This window comes from Diuraphis noxia, unplaced genomic scaffold, assembly GCF_037042655.1.
Source record: "Diuraphis noxia isolate RWA-SAM2 unplaced genomic scaffold, SU_Dnox_SAM2 contig0001, whole genome shotgun sequence".
In the NCBI taxonomy this organism is placed as follows: domain Eukaryota; kingdom Metazoa; phylum Arthropoda; class Insecta; order Hemiptera; family Aphididae; genus Diuraphis; species Diuraphis noxia.
In genome coordinates this window covers 77,479,978-77,495,731 of record NW_028301711.1, presented here as the reverse complement: position 1 = coordinate 77,495,731, position 15,754 = coordinate 77,479,978, and the positions used below count along the sequence as shown (strand labels likewise).

Below are 15,754 nucleotides of genomic sequence, written 5' to 3'. Positions count from 1 at the left end.
GATAGAGACTGATATGAATGAAAAATATACTTATCAATACATATGTCAAAGATGTTATAAACAAAAATTCCAATTTTAATTTATATTACGGGAACGATAAAGATAAGCAGCTGCAACACCGTATACCGTATGGTATGACACAAAATGTAAACAGTTGGGTAAATACAACTATTTATAAATCAAAACGTGGGTATATTTACTAACCAATTGAGGTGGTAGTATTCATTAACCACCATGCGTAAACAAGATAAAATTATTTCCTTGAGGTGGTTAGTAGTCATAACCACCATGCAAAAATTAAAAAAAATAGGTGGTCAATGCAACTTACCACCATGCTTCAAAGAGTTAAAGTACACGGTAGGTAGTATGGTTTTTGTGTATAGTAATAGTGTTTAAAGTATGTCACCGTAAATTATATAAATTAGGTAATACCATAAATGTCTAGCCAATATTGTGAACTTCTAACATTATTAAGTGGTATTGTCAATGTCTTGTAATTTAATTACATACCAACCAAGTACATCCATGTACAATTAAAATAGTTATATAAATCTATATAATATTAAACAAAAATTAAAATTTACAATTAGATTACGGCAGGGAAAAACAATCTTATCGAATAGAAATTATTATTTTATTTTATTTTACTTACATAGTTATATTATTATAAATATTATAAAAAAATGTATATATGTACGTATATGTACATTATTTGTATATAAGGTATGCATGATTAAAAATGTTATCAAATTTAATTTGTATTATTTTTTTATAATATATATAGACATATAGTGTGATCACACTACCTATATCCTTGTATTTAAATGGGGTTTGAGAGGTGATAGGGATTACTTAAATACATATTTTCAGACCGATTTCAAATTTTTACCTCTCTCGGTACGAGCATACGCAGTACAACTTGCTTTTTTTTACGGCGATATTTGAAGACTGTAGTTTATGCAGATCCACCTGTCAATCTTCAGGAATTAAAAAACAAAATACAAGTAGCATGTGATATTTTTAAGTGAGGGCCACAAATCAAGGCTACAACTTAATTTTTATATTAATAATTATATTAACTGTATATAAAATATAAATTAACACTAATAAAAACATTATCATCAATTAGGGTGAAAATTCCAAGTATTTAAGGTCTATTTACACATAACCGTTCCGTGTCCGTTCCGTATCCGTACTATCCGTTCCGTGTCCGACGTTTAAAGTTTGTTTGCTCGTTATGAAATGGGCATGTTTATACATGTCCGTACCGTGTCCGTTCCGTATCCGCTCCATCCGTTTCCGTGTTTTAAAATTAGTCGGAGACAATGTTTTTGGGGATTTCACTGATACGGATATGGAAAATACGGAACAATGTAAACAGCCATCCGATTTGTTTTTGTGACAGTCTGCACTTGGCGAGCTTCAACTGCACATATCCAGTGACTTGCAAGTGACTTATTTAAATTTAAATTTAATCTAAATTTGACAATTTAGTTTTAAATTGATTATACCTACCGTATTATATTATAATAATTAATTAATTAATTAATTATTATTATATTATATTATAATTATTAAAATTATTTTTAATAATGAATATTGATGAAAAACTCATCGAGATGGTTCGATCTCACGTGGAATTATATGATTTGTCACATGCCAAGTATATGGACAGTGGATATAAAGATGGTATTTGGCGTAGTATTGGAGATGAAATAAATTTAACAGGTAACTAAAATTATGATACCAAGGATTGAAAATTAAAAACAAGGGTTTTCGTAAATAGTTAATATTATAAATTATAACCAAAAAATTTAAAAATGTATTCTTATAACTTTTTTGTATAATTGTTATTAGAGTTTCAATTTTGTCAAAATTCATTAAAACCATGAAAAGCTGTAAACTATTTAAATAGTTAAAAATATATAAAACATTCAATTTAAATATTTGAGAATCAAAATTGAATACAAAAATAACGAAATTCCTTAGTTGATAAGTATACATAAAAAAATGTTTTTCGCGCATTACCAACAAAATATATTTGAAGTTGAAATTCGTTCTCATGGCAATATAAAATATCAAAAAATTCCAATTTATAAATTAATTATAGAATCTGCTCAGAATCATTTTTGAATATTGTATTTTTTCATCGATGGTTCTTTTTACCCTTAAGATTTTGATCGAATCAATGTTCAGATACCATTTCGAATACCTAATTTTGAAAATAACATTTTTTTATATAATGATACAATTTTGATTAGATTATTGGTTATAGAAAATAAATAATAGGTACCTACTTATGTTTTATTATTCCATGCACGGAATGTATTTTATAACGTAAATATAGGTAATTACTAATTATTATAATAATATGTATTACATTCAAAATTCAATAAATCAAGTTTAATGTCAATGTGTTTTTTTTTCAAAACAAATCGTATCAATTAAAATATTAATACAATTGAATTAATAATATAGGTATATTATTTAAATAATATTATTAATTAAATAATAATTGTACACTAATTTAAATTAGTTTACTTTATAGTTATTAGTTAATAATATCAAAGTATATAAAAGTATATAAAAGTATGTAAATCAAACAAAATACACGTTTTAATTAAATTTTTTCATTTTGCCACGGCACTGAACCAGCTGAGGAATTAAAAAATTGTTTGTATAGTTCTCTAGTTGCAAATGCTGCTTGCCCAGCACCACCTCCTTGCATAGGTATATCATTCAAAGTTATGTTTGAAGTTAGATCATTCATATTTTGAACATTTTCAGTGGCACTATTATTATATTTTTTTATGAAATTATGAAGAACACATGTTGATAAAATAATATGATCCACATTTTCTGGCTTCGATTGTATCCTCCTGTTATAAACACGAAACTTTTGTGCTAAAATCCCAAAGCAATTTTCCACTACTCTACGAGTTCTAAAAAGACGATAATTGTAGATTCGTTTTAACGAATCATCTAATTGCTTCCCTGGATATGGTCGCATCAAGTACGTTTTCAGAGGAAACGCTTCGTCTCCTAATATAACGTATGGAGCAGAAATAGTGGTTCCAGGTAAAAATTCATCTTTTGGAATATTTAACGAACCATTTTCTAACGCTTTTCCCAAGTTAGAGTGTGCTAATATTCCGCCATCACTGTTTTTTCCATAAGCGCCCACGTCTACGGCTATAAAATTATACTGTGCATCAACTAATGCAAGTAACACGACAGAAAATGTTTTTTTATAGTTAAAAAAATTTGAACCAGTATTTGGCGGTGCTTGAATAGTGACGTGTTTTCCGTCCAACGCACCAATACAGTTCGGAAAATTCCAATTGGTCCAAAAATCATTTGCAATTTGTTTCCATCTTTCTTCTGTGGGTTGTGGCATTACTTCTGACATTAAATTTGTTACTATACTTTTACAAGTTTCAATTACGATTCTATAAACAGTTGTATGACCTAGACGATAACTAAATGAAATTGTCTTAAAGGAATCTCCCGTAGCCAAAAATCTGAAACATCAAATATACCTATAATTTAATTTAATAGTTAGTTTTAGTTTATAAATATTATGATTTAAATTTAATTGTAAATACATGAATAAATACGTAATAAAAATATTTTCTTTATGATATTATTGATGTGTAAAATATAAAATGACGTAATAAGTACCTAAGGCCCGGAATTATGTGTATGTACTAAAAACATACGAAATATGTATGTATTAATACATTGGTTATCATTCAAATATGCATTTATTTATGCAAAAAATATACAAAATAAAACTATGTATTCCGGATCTATTGACTATAATTCAAACTTGTAGCTTAATTAGCTACTCTTTGTACTGTTAAAAAAAAAAAAAACATGCAAATGCATATAAATCCGGGCCCTAGGACGTAATAAACGTGTAGTATTATCTATTTTGAACTTAATATTATTATAATAAAATACACTATAGTTGTTTTATTATTATAGTATCAATATGTAATTATAGGAAAAATGTGCAAAACTCGTTGGAACAATATCCGAGATAATTATCGAAAATCTATAAAAAAAAACAACAAGTGGGCAAGCCGCTAAAAAAGTGAAAAAATATAAATTTGATGACCAGCTACAATTCCTAAAACCACATCTACAAGAAAGGGACACTTTAGGAAACATAGAAGATGTAGTTGGCAATGAAGACAACGTAGACATTTTCAATGACGATGTGGACGAAAATGAAAATGAAAATGATAACGAAAACGCCGCAGTTCAAATTGACGAGAGCATCAACGATATAGACGGTGAGCAATTGCAAAATTTTGAACAAACCCGGTCGTCTAAGCCAGTTAGAAAATTGATCCAAAAACGTTCAATAATTAAAACACCAGATTCGGCTTCAACCACGTTGATGAAATATATTATGCAAAAAAAGGAAAATAATATGTCCAATATCGCTCAAAATAATCCAGTTGATGCTTTTTTGGCAGGCCTCTCACCAACACTTAAGACATTCACGCCGTATTATTTAAACTTAGTGAAATCCAAAATATTTTCAATAGTCCAAGAGTATGAAATGAAAATGATCTTAGACGAAGAACAGAAAAAAAAATCACATACAGTGCCATATTTTACTGTACCATCGCCAACATATCAGCAATTAAATCAAAATATTATTCCAAATGCAGCTCAAAACAACCAATACGTACAAGAACCAAGAGACATGACATCCACATCACACTTCCTGCCCTCACCACCATCTCCACAATTTTCTAAAAAAAATGCTACCCAGAACCTTACCTATAACAATAACATTCAAGCTCAAAACAACCAATATGCACAAGAACCACGAAATACGACATCTAGATCGCACTACCTGTCCTCACCGCCATCTCCACAATTTACTCAAACAAATGCTCAAAACCATGCCTATGTTCAAGTGCCAACAAATACAATATCACCAAATACATCATATTGTTCATCTGCATCATCATCTCCTGCACATTTAAGTCAAAATATGTCTTTAAACGCTTCTCAGAACCTTGCCTATAATATCCAAGGACCTACAGACCGACCAGATATTTACAAATAATTTGATATTATATAAATTATAATTTTTATTTTTATATATTAGTTGTATACCTACTAAATTTTTTTTTAATTTATTATGAACTATTCAACATTCGTTAATATTATACAAGACAACATTTATTTTAAAAGCAATTCATATTTATTAATTTTACAAGAAAATATTTATTTTAAAAGGATTTAAAATTTATAAAGCTTAATTAAATTTACAAAAATAAATTACCATATACATAGTAAAATATTGTACACGTACCTTAAACAAACTGCCAGGCGTTCTCTTGGTGTTATGGCCTCTCTCCAAAAAGTGTCTTGTTTTTTAATATCATTTTCAATTTTATGCAACAATACGTTGAAAATATATTGTGGCATTCGAAAATATTCAAAAAATTTCGTTTCATGATCAACTAATTCTTTAAATAAAGTGGCAAATTCTCCTTCTGTTTTTCTTTTTTTCCATACGTCGTGAACCCAAAGTCTTTTTTTTTTTGTATTATTCCTTGTTTTCTCTTCTTCGTCTAGCAATAATGCAAGTATGGCTAGATCTTCTAGGTCATCAAAGTTATCGGCCATATTTTCACTCAAATATTTGATTATAAAACAGTTATTAAAATAGGTAAGAAAATGAATTAGATTTATAAATTTTAATTTAATATTAATTATAACAATACTGCAAAATGAAAAGTAATATTGGTACAAACATGTACTTCGTATAGACGTAAGTAGTAAGTACTATAATGAAGTAAGTTGGTATGAAAAAGCCTTAATAATAATTTTCACTGATGTCTGATACTGAACGGACATCACGGATACGAATCGGTAAAGTGTAAATATACTTGCACTGATACTGAACGGACAGTACGGATACGGAACGGACACGGAACGGTTATGTGTAAATAGACCTTTAATCTTGTAATTCTTTATATGGGTTATTTCTATTATCAAGTGTGTAATGTTATTGTTCTATTGTTCAGAAGTGCTATAAATAAATATTGTGTCACGTTCTACAAAGTATTATCAGATATAAATTGTACCTTTTATTAATATTTAATAACAGGCAATGTTATTTATTTTCAGTACTCACTGTTCTGTTCTGTAATCTTTAGTTTGTTGTAGTCTGTACTCGATACTCGATAGTTACTAGTTACTCCTTACAAGTTACAGCTCGGTAATTTTTTATTACGTTAGTACTTAGTAGTTAGTAGTGTTTGTACGTATTACGTATCGACATATCGTTTACCCTTTACCTTTTTTAAAAATGTCTCAAGTTTGGACAAGTTTTACCAAAGGTATTGAAGAACACAACAAGCACTTAGTATTTTGCAATGTCTGTGGAAAAGCATTCAAAACTTCATGCAGTACAAGTAAATTATGATAACATAATAATATGTAATAGGTATAATAAAAATGAAAAGATTTTAATCTAGATATCTAAAACAATAATTTAAATATCTATAATATATGACTTTTATTTAATAATTATTAATTACCAAATACCATTTGCACGTATTTTTGAGTAAATTAATTATTGTTTATTGCTTTTAGATTATTAATTTTGAATTTTTTTAAACTCTTAACTTATATATAAATAACATAAATTGATGACCTAATGGCTAATACAAAAAATACATTTGTTTTGGAAAAATTGCTCAATTAATTTTTTTTTTTTTTATAAATATTAAATAAAAGCAACTTCTTACTGATTAAGTTAAATCATCGATCATGTGTGCAGATGACTTTAAAAAAAAATGTTTTACTATTCTTGTTTAAGTAGTTGTCCATTAGGTATTATTTTAAATACCAACTTGTAATTGTGAATAATTTGTATTTATACTTTTATACCAGGCACATTATGGAATCACATGCGAACCAAACACAATATAAGTGATGGACTTTCTCGTGATAAACCAAAAAAAAGGTAACTATTTTATTGGGGTGTATTGATATTACCAATATGGCCCATAAATTTAATTATTTTAATGTATTCAACATATTATATAAGTTACAATATTAGTTATACTTTGTAATTTGTAATTTGTATGCATTCAAATTTAATGATAAACTTAATAATAATAATTTAATATATTTTAAACTACTATTAAATTATAATATATCAAAATCATGAATATTTGCAAATTATTTTGTAGTTGAAAATTCATACGTACAGTATTAAGTTTTTGAACTCAATTTGTTACTTATTAATAGTTGGATTTCAGAATTTATTCTTTTTTTCATACATTTAAGCTATCACCAAAATGCGAGCCAAAATGTATTAACTTGTGAGGATAATTTAGACATAAACTTCCATTACTATTTACTTTGTATAAATTAATCCAGACAACCAATTACAAATTATATTTTATGAATTCAATAAAACTACAACTTGTATAGTACAACATGTCAACATATTTACCTTTTCATGATCTCCATTATTTACATTATAATAAATGTATTATGTACTATTCCAATCAATACAAACAGGTGAAACATAGTTAGTAATTACTCATAGTAATTGTATCTTTTAATAAAATAACAGCTTTATCTTCAGCTTGATACCCACTAGATCAAGTATATCCTTCTTTCAGGTAAATCATTTTCACCTTTATAGTTGTTTTAATTTATACTTTACATTTCATAATTATTATTATTAAATCGATTTTAAAATTAATTTGTTAAATTAATAACTTTCACAATTTGAGTAATGGCAAAAATAGTAACATAATTTTTTATATTCTACAGCAGCCATTCTATATAGACCATCATCTATTGATATTTGCTTAGATAACATACCTTCTTTCTCAAAACATTAAGCTGCTAAAAATGTTGTTTAATAAATTATCTTTCTTTCTTATATTCATTGAACGTAGACTTTACCAGGAATGACTACATTTAGAGTAATTATTCATCCTCCACATATCAACTTATAATTTGAATTTATTGCTTTATGTGCAATTAAACTACTACCTATTACATTATAATATATTAATATTGCATTCATCCAAATAATAGATATTAAAATATTACATTGGAGTTTCTAAGTACAAAATACAAAATATTTTATTATACATTTAAATTTAAAACTGAATTATGTTTTTAGATTATTAGAAGACGATGACGATGACAATGATGATGGTCTGCAAAATAGCGCCAACCCATCAAATGAGACAGCTGATACTTATGATAATAATAGTATAAATACTGAAGTTAGCTGTTCACCATCAACATCTACAACAGGAGTATCAGAATCTGAAAACATAGGACTATTAATGCAGCCAAAGATAACAGAGATGTTCTTTTCACCGTCTGTATCATTCAAAAGACAAGAGCAAATAACAGACAGTCTTGTAAAATTTATAGCCAAAGATATGCTACCACTCTCAACAGTAGATGGTGTTGGATTTGTTGAGTTTATGAATAAGATATCACCAAATTATGAAATACCAAGTCGGTTTACAATCAAAAGAAAGATTCAAGGACTGTATGAAACAGAAAAGCATAAAGTAACCACTGAAATACAGAATATAGACTCAATAGCACTAACTACTGACTGTTGGACCAGTAAAGCTATGGAATCTTACATATCAGTTACTGCACATGGCATAACTAAAAATTGGAAAATAGTCAATCATATTATTACAACTGAATTAACGGATGAGCGGCATACCAGCATAAATTTAAAAGACAAATTAGTTAATATTATGAGAGAATGGGAAATTGATACAAAAACTATATGTATTGTGCATGACAATGCGGTAAATATTAAGAATGCCGTTACTGCAATGGCTCCAAACATTAAAAGTAGAACATGTTTTGCTCATTCATTGCAGTTACCTATGTGTCAACAAAGGCTTGGAAGAAAATGAAATAAAACAAATTCTAATTACTGCATTTTCAATTGTTTCACATTTCAAACACTCAACAGTAGCAATCAAAGCATTTCAAGTAGCACAGAAAAAATTAAAAATGCCAGAAAAAAAATTAATTCAGTCTGTTAAAACTAGATGGAACTCGATTTATGCAATGGTTGAACGACTTATTGAGTCTCGACAATGTATAAGCATAGTCTTAAATGATCGTAATACCACAACCAGAACAACAGCAATATTACTGGAACTCAGCGAAAGTAAATGGGAGCTATTGGAGCAGTTAGTTAAAGTGCTCAAGCCTTTTGATCTTGTTACTAAAGTTTTATCATCTGCAACAACTCCAAAAATATCAACTGTACATCCTATTTTAAAAAACATTGCCCAACACTATTTGACTCCCAACGAATCTGACCTACCTAAAATTAAAAAATTAAAAGAAACATTGTCACAAGAGTTCAAACTAAGATTTTTTAGTGAAATGCACAATGATTCTATATTTCTTTTAAATATTGCTTCACTTTTAGACCCACGTTATAAAAATGTTTTGATGATAATAGTGATATTTTAATTACATTAAAAGATTTTATTATGCATAAATTAAATTCTGAAGATGCTTCAGTTAATAATTCTATAAATCAGCCAAACTCTATGGTATCTGCTTTAGATATTTTATTTCCTCAAAATGATAATGGTGAAGTCAATCAACAAAATGAGCTGGAAAAATACCTAAAAGAAAATAGTATCAATAAAAATGCATGTCCATTAACATGGTGGACTGAAAATAGTAAAAAGTATCCAATGATTTCGAAATTTGCTAATAAATATTTATGTATTCCGTCAACATCTACTCCATCAGAACGAGCTTTTTCCACTGCAGGAAATATTATTACCTCAAAATGAAATTGTTTAGCTGGTGAAACAGCAAAATGGCTTATATTTCTTTAACATAATGCAAAATTATAATTTATATATTATTTTATTTGTTGTTGTTTTGTTGACTGTTGTAATAAATAATAAATATTAAATGTATTATGTATAATGTATAACAATATATTTGCTCATTAGTCTGAATTTCTACAGTTATTTGAATACACTAAATACACAACCTTCTATCAAACGTGACAGCGGACAAGGTTTCAATATGGATTTTTGATGTTTATAGATTAAAAGTTTTAAATCTTAACTTGGTATCACAATTTAGTCTTGGTGTACATACAACATACTTTATATAACTTTTGCTTATATTTTGTTTTGTTTTTTTTATTTCATTGCCAATTTTTTTTTAAAATTTTTTCACAAGTTGTAGGATACCTCTTGGAAATTGGGTTTGGGACCTCCTAATAATTTTGATTAAAAACCCATGTTACATATTATCTATATTACAAGGTGAGACATACATGTACTTTTTAAAAAAAAACTATTGAAAAATGAAAAAAATATTAATTGATTAGAAAATTCAATAAAATAAACTTAAACACCTTTACTTTTTATTTCAAAACCGCAGTGGCGTTAGATATGAATTGTGTACATAGTACATAGTACATACTATATACTTTAAACTTAAAAGTACCTGAACATACAATAATAATTTTTTTTAATTATCTTATTTTGTATTCAGGTTAATTTATATTATACACACACATAAAAACTTAATTTTTTATTAATAAAAATAGTAAATACCAAATTGTTATTTTCTAAATCCTAGCTCCTACTGCATAGGTAGATGTCTAATAATAAATTGTGAAAAACTCGAACCCTGGTGTATTTGCTATTAGGGGTCTTATAACATTGAGTCGATTTTCAATAGATCTGAGATCGTAATTCGTATTATTTAGGTTGATAATAATGAAAAAATAGCTGATTATCTCAAAAACAATGAAGCTGGATTGAATCCGAAATCCGAATCGATGGATTGGATCCGTCAATCCGGATAAAACGGATTGATCCGAAATTCGGATTAATTAATTGTAATCCGTAATCCGGATTAGTCAAAATAATGTTCAGCACTAGGCGAAAGCTTCGTACAATTTGTACGATAATTATTTATTGAATAAATTTTATTTTTTTGCAAAAATGATGGATAATTCCAAATTTTGACTTACTCTAAATTGGATACAATTAATTCAATTTGATTGGAATTTAGTACAATTTCTTCATATTATTCATCACCTCTATATGACAATCATTGTTGGGCTCTAGTAGCTAAGTATAAATATAATCACGATATAATTTTATTTATTTTATTATTATATAAATGTATAAAGTATTACCACATTCTTGATATGTTTACACTTGGTATAGTACAATTAATAATTAACACTTTAAAATAAAATTTCAATGTAAACACTGTAGTAATGCAGTATACTCGTATTATGTTTATGGTTGACTGTTTCTTTCCCAGAGTTCCGAAGCCATTAATTATAGCCATTGGGGGGGGGGGGGGGGTAAGCTGACGTGTATCAAATGGAAATATTTCGTAAAGGACGATTTTGGATTCAATCCATCATTGTAACACAACAATACCAGAAATCGGTATACCCTACTATGCTGTACTCATATTAATTTTATCGTAATAAGGTAGGTACAATATGAAATTTTTATTTTTCGGAAATATCTAGAATACATTTTATTTAATATTCAAAGATTATACTGTAGCGTCCCAGCATACAGGAGGACAAACGACTGGTGTTGAGGTAGATGGATTGGGTGTAATAAGTATAACAACTTAATTTGTGATTAATTTATTAGATATTTATTTGATTACTATGTAAATGGAACACTTTTACTGCACAAAATGATTTGGTTGTAAAATATTCTAAGTCCAAACAATTAAATTGGACTGGTGTCTGGCGTGAAGATGCTTGTTCTGACTCTGGTGGCTCACGTCTGAATTGGGTCTAATCGGGGCTCTCCTATATAGTCCAGATAGTCCTACTCTCTGCATTTCCTCTCCTATCGATAAGATACGTATGTGTCCATGGCCGAGTCGTGCAAAAGCGTACGCGTGTATTATTTTAATATCGTAGCTTCCCACGCCCATGCGACCGGTCGGCCACATCCTGGTTATTCGCGACACGTAATCTCCATAACCCGACGACAATAATCATATCTCTAAATACGCCTGCCAAGACTACGATTTCATATTTAATATTTCGTATATTTAATTCCAATTATGGTAATATTTTGGAAAGGCTAGAAGTTTGGCCTTCGATATAACTATTGAGGTCCTACACAATATAATTGGTTGGCGAAATCATACGCCCCAGGGTCACTTATACATATCTATGTGTATATGCGTGTTTAGATGTCTCAGCGGGACGTCAGTACATAGCAATACATACGAATCAGTTTATAACCGCATTATTACACATTCAATAATTTAAAAAAAAACAAAAAGTTAAATAATATTAAAAAACTTTGAAAAAATATAGTGATAAAAAAATATATTTCTTATTTCAATGACATTAAATTGTGAATAAAACTTAAAATGTTTAAAAGTATTAAGAGTTAGGTGATAAAAATTATCCTTGTTTTTGTATTCTTAAATAATAGATAGTGAAATATTCATCTTGATAAAATTCAATACTGCTCATCTACCTGAGTAAATGGCAATAAATATTAATTTATTTTATTGCTATAATATTATTATAATCTGTAAGCTATTTATGAATAAAAATTCCCATCGTAAATTTCAAAAACCTTTCTCAAATATCCGATAAAAAAAAATTGAGGTCGTTAATTTTTCACTAAATTGTTATATGTAACATAATAATTAAGATACCAGTGTCATAGACATGGTGGTGTTGTAACCTTCCCTCCCAACCCTGAAAGTTTAAGAAAATGAAAAAATTATTTCTATACCTTGTCCATGAAAGTTACTGCAATTAAAAATTTGTTAAAACAGCCTTCAGTAGTCAGTAACCGATAAATAAAAATTCTGGACACTTAAAAAAACAAAAAAACTGTGAAATACATATAGGTAGTGCTAAATAGTAACCAATAATTACTAGGTACACAAAATCAATTCTCTATTGAGACTGATAATTGATTAAAGGGAGTCCACTATAGTATAAATAAACAACTAATCTATTGAAGGAATGTAGACTTTTTAAATGTATTGTTTGAGCTATGATTTAAGAGTATGCTACACCCACAAGTAACGTCATTAATCATTATCATATTGGTTATCAGTTTTATCATATAAATTCTAGGATTAAAATTTGGTGGTGTCTTGATGAGCCAAGGTATCGTTAACTAAGATTTAAAATAATATTATTATAATAGAAATCACAAGGTATGACCACATCAAATGCCATTTTATGGTATGTTAGCACATTACATAGGATGTACATATGTAAAGTATAAAAAGTAAAGAAGTTGAAACACTCAACACCCTAGACACATTATTGTAGGCCACCCAAAACGTTCATTTCCGTGATGTTCAATATTTAAACACACCAGCAAGGTATGAAGTTACAAAATATTCAAAATGTTTGACTCTTAAGTCATAACTTTAGACCGGCGAAGAGTGTCGCTTGTATAAACAGATATATATAAATATAATGTTTTATATTGAAATATTCTAGTTTAGTTTTATATACGTCATAAGATAGTAAAATGTTGTTTAAAAATCATAATTCAATTTGCTTTATTCAAATTATCTTATTTAACCAACCTAATATGGTAAAATTGCTTCCTAAACCAACCAATGAATAAATTATTTTCTTTATATTATATTAAAATAATAATCAATCATACATATTATGATATCTTAAAATTACATTTTGTGGTACAATTTTAGTTCTTTGTTCTTTAATAATTATTATTATTCTAACTCAAACATTTACATCGAATGTAAATTACTAGTGTATGATAAACAAAACAAATAAAAAATAATAAGTCAGAAAATCATGTATAAAAATATAAATCTTATATTATTATTTGAGTTGGGTAATAAAAACTAATTTATAATTGTTAAATCTACATTTACTTTCTTATACATACTAATTTAAGTATTTGATACATATTATATTATTATTATTTTATTTTTCACTATAAATTAAATTGCAATATGATGTTTAAAATTGAAAAATAAAATGTTGGGATATCTATAGATAGTCCATATATTGATAGTGGATCATATTAATAATTTAATTATAACAAAAGATTGAAATATATTTTTGAAGCTGCAATATAATGTTGATAGTTGCTTGGTGTACTGGTTACTTATCCAATTGAAGATATTCCAATACTTGCATCACTGAAAAATTGAAACAAATTATTAAATCAACTTTTAGTTTGTGGATTTGGATACTATTTAAGTGTATTTATTGCTATGATTATATACATTGGATGGGTAATATTGAAATTATGGAACATTAGATGTCGATACGATGATACTCGCTTAAAGCCATTTGTATATAATTTATTTCAACCTATTTGTGTGAAAAAATGTGATATCATCAATTCCACCACACTATATTTTTATTAAGGTTATTAATTATAAGCATCTAAATCCCTCCAGTACAAGAAGCTTTAAGTGCAGTAGGGCAGCATTATATTTACACAACATTAGAAGGTATGTTTTGAGTTTTATATTTATAAGCTAAATTTTTCATTCTAACTATATACTCAATGTATCATAACTAAACTTGAATTTGAACGAAAAAGGTCAAAATTTATTTTGTTGAATCCGAGAGCATACTTAATGGTATTTGAGTTAAAATGGAACAAGTAAAAATGTAGTTAGGTGTCCTAAATTCTAGGACAAGAAGTGTCAAGATATAAGAATATTGTCATTTTCAAAAATTAAATTATTTTTACTATTAAAAATAAACTATATTGAACTGTTTATAAATAGTTTTGTAAGAAATCACAATAACGTCTAAGTATCTAGTTCTATTTCAACAAATTCCAACGAATTCAAATGCACTCCAAGACCCTTACAAGCCACTCATGAGCCCTTTAAGGCTGCATCCGAATTGGTTCCCGATACAGACTTACGAAAAAGCAAAATACAATATAATATAAATGAAATATTTAATATTATAATTAATATTTTGAATGAAAAAATTGATGAATTCTTCGATTATATTTTAAAAATTATATTGAAAAAGATAACTCACTTCCACCAACAATGTGGGCTGAATATACCAGTAGTATAGAACGAACTACTAATTGCTGTGAATCATTTCACAGAAAATTCAACAGTTGCTTTTATTCTGCACATCCGAACATATAAAAATAACGAAATCAGTAGATTTAAATTTTTTTTTAATGTTTGTTATAAGTTTTTACCTCAATAATAGAAAATAATAACTATAAAGAAAATAAACGAATTGAAAAAAAAAACGATATACCGCCTATATTTATTATTAGGTATTTATTTTATATTTTTAAATTAAGATTTTAATTTTTTTTAAATGTTTGTTATATATTATTTATTAAGCCAAAATTTTAACAACTCGGGAACTAATTCGGATATACCCTTTGAAAGAACCCGGGAACCAATTCGGACACTCCGATTTAAAGTATGTAGGTACTTACGTAGATCAAAATAATAAAATAAAATATTAGTGTAATCCGTTTTTCGGATTTTAAACGTGAATCCCGGTTTTGGTTTTGGAGTTGTACCTAGTTGTAGTTGAAGTAGAAGTTGAAGTTAAAGTTGTAGTTGTAGGCCTGGAATTTATACATATTAATTAGTTACTGAAAAAATTACATACCTAAGTAATTTGAAATGTAGTAGAATCTTATATAGATACATTTCTATTAAATTAAGTTAGAACATATTTTTTTATTATTAAGTT

The 15,754-nt window shown here is 27.5% G+C and overlaps 1 protein-coding gene and 2 pseudogenes across 1 annotated transcript; all 3 read left to right on the top strand.

Moving 5' to 3' along the window:
• Window positions 1-15,754, top strand: part of LOC149061806 (uncharacterized) — a 340,578-nt pseudogene that overhangs the window by 302,128 nt on the left and 22,696 nt on the right.
• On the top strand, window positions 1,368-5,086 carry LOC149061811 (uncharacterized; annotated as a pseudogene).
• On the top strand, window positions 6,858-9,845 carry LOC149061810 (E3 SUMO-protein ligase ZBED1-like). The gene is made up of 4 exons (XM_089221103.1): window positions 6,858-6,997; window positions 8,177-8,877; window positions 8,927-9,475; window positions 9,556-9,845. Exons 1-4 carry the CDS (start codon window positions 6,942-6,944, stop codon window positions 9,843-9,845), a joined length of 1,596 nt encoding a protein of 531 aa, XP_089077229.1. The 5' UTR covers window positions 6,858-6,941.